Genomic DNA, 6,329 nt, shown 5'->3' with positions numbered 1-6,329 from the left:
GAAGTAAAACAAGCATAGTTCCTATTTAAAAAAATCCGTAGTTACAAAAAAAGAGAAAGGAAAGGTGGAATGAGATGTGACGGGTTCTCATTGATGTCATGCTAAGGAGAGGGGCATGGGAGGCCAGTGTCAGCTGTTGTGGGCAAAATTAAAGCGAGCAGCTACAAGGCTCTTTCTCATTCTTGGAATGAATATTTTAATACTTCGCGTTACTCCTTCAGGGAGATCGTTCATGTATTTTTATAAGGATATAATTTTGTCCGTGTGTGCTCTCTCTCTCTGCTGTTAAGTCGCTGCTGCCCTGAGATTGCGGAACCCTGGTCGATGCTGTAGGGGGTAATGTTGAGAGGGAGATGGGGTTGGTCTGGTAGGGCAGGGCAGAGAAGGCAAGGGTCGCACAGATCCAGTGACATCGGGCTGTCCAACCCCATGCAGTTGTCATCGGATGTGGAATTGGCACGATCGGGACTGGCGTGGTGGGAAGCCTGTCACACCTCCTTCTCTACCTTGCTCTGTGTGTGTGTGTGTGTGTGTGTATGCCTTCTCTCCGTCCCAGAAGGACACATGGTGAATTAATCAGAAGGTAGAGAGACCGGAGAGAGAGAGAGAGAGAAAGGATCGAAGCTCGGATCAGAGGATAAACGTTAGCCCTATAGGGAGGGAAATAAAAGATCGTCAGAGCAAATATTCGCCTGGCTTGCACCTTTTATCCAGGGATTATTTCAAGTGCAAGAGATGTATTCTGCAGGGCAGCCGCTGTTTTGTTGAAGGGTGGGTCCTTGTGTGGAATTGATCGAGGGAGGCTGCTGGTTAAATGAGCTTCAGAAACCGACTACCTTCCACCTCTTGGCGCTGCAGACAAGGTTGGTTGATGCCGCTGTGAAGAGCTTGAGACTCCCTCACACACCTCCTGCCTCTTCGCATCAGCACCAAGTCCCAGAAGGGAGACTGACTTCCCCACACTCCAATCCTTGAGGTGGCACCGAACAGCAGTCAACGGATTAACCGCTTTTAATTTATTTCTGCCCCCACTTTTTTTTTGTCTTGCAATCGTTAACAGATTTTCTTATTTATACCTTTTGAACATCCACAGCTATGAACCCGGCCTGTTCAACGTTCATTTGCCTGTAAGCATCTTGCAACTTTCTGACCGAGTTACTGTTTTAATTTATGATGTTATTGGTACTTCTAATGCTGTTTTATTGAACAAGGCGAATCTCTTTAGAAAAAAGATGGAATTAAATTTAATTTGGAGCGAATGAGTGTCTGGCAGCGTGAAACACTTATTTTTTGTATTTTCTCCCATTCAGATGTTTACACGTGTTGCTACTATGCTTTGGAATCGAGGTAAGCACGATACTTATTAAGCTACTTAGTATTTCTTGATTTTATATAAGAATTGATGTTTGACAGGGCTAGAGAATGTTTAAAATAGCGACTCAATTTCTCCCCCAGAATATAGTTCTGATCTGAGAATCTTAATTTAAAAAGTCCAATACGATTCTGCAGTTGGGTCGCACTTAATGTAATTAAAACTATTTTAAGGTATACAAATTATTTCTTTTCATTATACTAATGCAGTATTTTTAAAGGGAAATTTCACTTGCTGATTTGGTACTTGATCTGCTCATTTTTAAACAATGTGCAATAATTTGTATCGGGTGTTGTGAAACTAGTGCGACCCACAAAACAAAAACAAACAATCTGACAGAGAATATATATAACTCGAATATTTCCAGATGTGGACGTTTGCTTTTTAACTCGGGATAGTTTATAGGTCAGAAACGCCTTGCTCCGCCATACCCTGGGAGAGTCGCTCCTAATTCCTCTTTAAAAAGTGGGTGGGGGCGGGGAGCAGAGCGAAGCCCGGGTCCGTTCTGCTACTGAGAGATCTACTTAAGATAACATTGGAAAAATTGCTAAATTAAAATAAAAGGCAAGGCTTTGAAAATCAATGCAGACTGACTGCAAAAATCCGGGAGAAGCCGAGCCAACTATGCACCTGCCCCTGTGGAAATAAATGGGCCCAATTTGCTTACCGGAAGCTGAAGACATTTTTGCAACAGTAAGGCTCCCTTAAAAAGATAAAAACTTGCATTCACCACAAGAAACACTGACATAAATGACCAGATGATCCGGTTTTAGTGATGTTGGTTGAGAGATAAATATTGGCCAGAACTGAACTTCTTTGCTCTTTTAATAGTGTCATATGGAATTTTTTTTACATATACCTGGGTGTAGGTATCAGTTTAAACTCTCGTCCAAAATAGTCAGTTTATCATTTCCTCAGGACTGCACCAAAGTATTAGGCAAGGCTTTGTGTTGCAGTTCCTGGAATGGAGTTTGAACCCACAAACCACATGTCAAATTCAATGTTGATAGCTAGAAGAATATACACTCTATCAGATTGAGACTCAGCACTAAAATCCAGTAGATAATTTTATTTAGCATTGAGCAGATAAATGAATAGTACTTACTAACAGGACATTGACAGCAATTACAAGTCTTACCATTTTCAAAGTACCAAACATCAAAAGGTGCTTCTCCCGTGCTAGCCCTCAACATAGATTAGAATCTCATTTGCTTATGGCTCAGTTGGTAGCATTCTACCCTCTGAGTGGAAAGGCTGTGGGTTATGTTCCACTCCATAGACTTGTAGTACATAGTGCATAATTCATGCAGACATTCCAGTGCAGCACTGAGCTGAGTCCTGCATTGTAGGAGGTCTGTCTTTCAGATGAGATGTTAAACCAAATCCAGTCTGCGCTCATTGGTGAAGTAAAAGTTCCTAGTTGCACCTTGAAAAGACCAGGGCACTTTCACTGTGATATGCTGGCCAACATTTATCCCTCAACCAACAACATTAAAAAACACAGGCTATCTGATCATTGTCACATTGCTGTTTGCAGGACCTTGCAAACATTGATTGCTGTGTTTCCAACAGTACAAGTGATTACACATCCAAAAGTACTTCATTAGCTGTAAAGTGTTTAGGGACATTCTGAACTCATGAAATAGAGATGTGATAATGACCAGGCAATGTGTTTTAATGATGTGGTTGAGCGATGAAAAATGGCCAGGACATCAGGAGAAATCCCCTGTTCTTCAAGTAGTTCTGTGGATTTTTTTATATCCACCTAAGAAAGCAGATGGAGCCTTAGTTTAGCATCCCATTCAAAAGATTTCATCTTTGACAGTGCAGCACCCCCACAGTACTGCACTGAAATGTTTTCTGGAGTGGGCCTTGAACCCACAACCTTCCAAATTTGAGTAAAAGTGCTGAGCCACAGCAAAAAAGGGAAGTCGCACACAACTTGCATCTATGTTTAGTGCCTCTAATGTAATAAAATGTCCCAAGATGTTGCACAGGAACATTACAAAGCACAATTTGACACCAAACCACATAAAGCAATATTAGGGTACATGGTCAATAGTTTGGTCAAAGAAGTAGGTTGTAAGGATAATCTTAAAGGAAAAAATAGGTAGAGAGGATTAGGGAGGGAATTCCACAGTTTTGCGCCAAGGAAGCTGAAGGCACAGCCGGCAATTGTGGAGCAATTAAAATGAGAGATGTTCAAGAGACCAGAATTTGATGAGTGCAGATATATCAGAGGGTTATGGGGCTGATGGAAATTACAGAGATAGAGAGGGATGAGACCATGAAGATATTTGGAAACAAGGATGAGAATTTTAAAATTGAGGCAATGCTTAGATGGGAGTCAAGGTAGGTCAATGCATAAGGGGCTGATCGATGAATGATACTTTGTGTGAGTAGGCATAGTTTTAATGACCACAAGTTACAGAGGGTAGAATGAACAGCATTCCCTTTATTTTGCATTTGACTTTCACCTTCTCTCGCTCTCTCTCTCATCTTCTCGTGCTGATCGCAGGCCTCAATAGAGGAGAACACGGATTTCAGGCCTCATGTGGAGAATCACACCAGGCTGAGGGATGACACAAGCCGCAAGTATGTGCGCCTGTACCAGTTGTACAGCCGTACCAGTGGCAAACACCTGCAAGTCCTGGGGAGGAGGATCAGTGCCAAAGGCGAAGATGGGAACAAGTATGGTAAGAACTAGCTGATAGAAGCAGCTCAGGGCTGGCTGAAGCTGCATAAATGGCAGGTGTGAGATTCTCAGGTGCCAGCTGTGTACCTGAGGCATCTCCTGGCATCACAGATAAAAATACATAAACATGGCTGGCAAGTTATGTCTGTAATGCCACCTGCAGGCATGATCAAGTGACATTAAAATAATCTTTGACTTTTCTCCTTCTGTTACTCTTCATGCTCAGCTGTCAGATTTCAGAGCGTTTTTCTTACATTGTCTCACTATATCTTGAGAGGGAAAACAAGTGATTCCCAGCATTTATCCTCCCAGTTTACAGGTGTGATGAGAGATTGGTTTGGAAAATGGTAGGATGGATCTCATTTGGGCCTTTGGTGAAGGTGGGACTGTTGGTGGGCCCAACTTAACAAGACGATGCATTATGTTTGTTAATGTGTTACATACATGAGCTGCTTTTAAAGAGCAATGAGGGAGCTTCATTTTTATAGCAATTTTTATGACCCCAGAATAGCTTAATGGTGTTTCAAAGCCAATCAAGTTGCTAATACAATTTCCGTGTAGACAAACATGGCAGCCAATTGGCACAGAGCAAATTTCCACAAGCAGTAAGTGAGATAAATGTCGAATTAGTCTGCTTTCCGTGACATTCTGTAAATGTTGGCCAGGACACTGGCCTTTTCCCCTCTTCAAATAGCATCTTAGGATCTTAACGTTCACCCGAACAGGCAAATAGTTTAATATCTCATACAAAAAGATAGGTCCCAATGTTGAACACTGCCTCAAAACACAGTGGAATTTCAGTACCAAGCTCTTAGTGGAGGGCTTGAATCTACAGTTTTTAGACTCAGAGAGCACCCAGTACCTGGGGTAAACTTGACTGGAGTTAACATATGAATTTGGGAAATTTGGGAGGGCGGGGAATGAGGCTTGAGAGATTTTAAACGGAAGTATTTTGTTTGTCTATTCCTCTTTCAAGTTAATCTTGAAATAGTTGGGGAAGAGTTCCCTTGGTTTCCTATAGCCTTCATTGAGCCAACATGCACTCCAATCACAATCCAGCAGAGGTCATTCGAATAAGAGCAGGAAAAGGAACCTTTGCTAAGTTCTTTTTATAGCTTTGGGGCACTGCATCCAATAGTGGTACCTGTGTTGCTGTTCTCCAGCAGAGGGCACATGCCTAAGCAGAGAGACCTGGGATCAAATCTACTCCTTTCCTGGACTGCAGATCTCAATATGTGGTATACACTGATGTGTCTCTGTGCTGAATATCCAGCTGACATTCATTGTTTGGGCTCATGCATGGAAAGTGCCACTCGGAGAGGGGGTTGCACTATACATGCCAGTAACACCTCAACACAAGTCAGCAGAGAAAGAAGAAAGAATAAAATCTCAATGAGAAGCTCACTCATCAGTGGGGTGGATGAACATTTAGACACGTTCTTTCACGATGGGCTGTTAATTTGATAGACTAAAAGGAGAGACTTACAAAGCAGTAACATTCTGAGTCTCCTTGTTCCTTGTTGCTTGAGTAATTGACCTTTAAGTATAAATCCGATCAATTAGATCGATCAATGGGTTTGAATGGGAGGCATAGGACTTTTTATTGTTCCTTCAACCAAAGCGTTACAGACAAAAACAATATGTGAAACAGGATTTTTTTCCGCCTACATACAATTTTATTTCTGATGCTTATCCTAAATTCAGAATGCTCCCAGTCCATGTTTGAAACATCTAATAAATTGCCTGCCTTTGTTTGAAAGGACTTGATTGTCAGCAGCACAGAATGGGTATTGATTTTTTTTTTGCATGACCTCCAAGGAGGCTGGGGCCCCAGTGAAACTCTCATGACTAGATATTGATGCAGGAGCCAAGTTATGCTGTGACTGCAAGAATGCCATCTTGTGTTGCATCACTTTTGCTTTAAGTACCTATCTTTTAAAGCAGCATTCTGTTGTTTAAGTTTTGTCTTGATTTTATTCTGTCCCTCTTTTCTTTGTCCAGCCTTTACCTGTCTCTTCCTCTAAAGGTGTTGACCTCTTGTTTGGGTTTCTACTGTACTATTTCTCCACCCCACCCTTCCAGGTCCTGCTGGACTTTCTATCCCTCAATCCAACTTTAGGGCACTGGGGTAGTTCACTGAGCCCAGTATAGCTGATGTACACACTAGCTTTTAGTGGAGACATCATAACCCATCTTATCATTCCTCAATGTATTCCATCCTGACATAGGGGACAGAAGATAATGGTCATGTACGTGCATCCA

At 42.0% G+C, this 6,329-nt stretch overlaps 1 protein-coding gene across 1 annotated transcript in view; it reads left to right on the top strand.

The window, feature by feature from the left end:
- The first annotated feature begins 1,095 nt into the window (after window positions 1-1,095).
- Window positions 1,096-6,329, top strand: part of LOC144685233 (fibroblast growth factor 18-like) — a 119,035-nt gene continuing 113,801 nt past the window's right edge. The window contains exons 1-3 of the mRNA XM_078549666.1: window positions 1,096-1,127; window positions 1,311-1,347; window positions 3,891-4,068. Coding sequence (XP_078405792.1) covers window positions 1,096-1,127; window positions 1,311-1,347; window positions 3,891-4,068 — 247 coding nt within the window. The remainder of the gene's footprint in view (window positions 1,128-1,310; window positions 1,348-3,890; window positions 4,069-6,329) is intronic.

The sequence above is a fragment of the Cetorhinus maximus genome, chromosome 10 (genome assembly GCF_964194155.1).
Source record: "Cetorhinus maximus chromosome 10, sCetMax3.hap1.1, whole genome shotgun sequence".
In the NCBI taxonomy this organism is placed as follows: Eukaryota; Metazoa; Chordata; class Chondrichthyes; order Lamniformes; family Cetorhinidae; genus Cetorhinus; species Cetorhinus maximus.
This window is presented reverse-complemented; position numbering and strand designations above follow the sequence as displayed.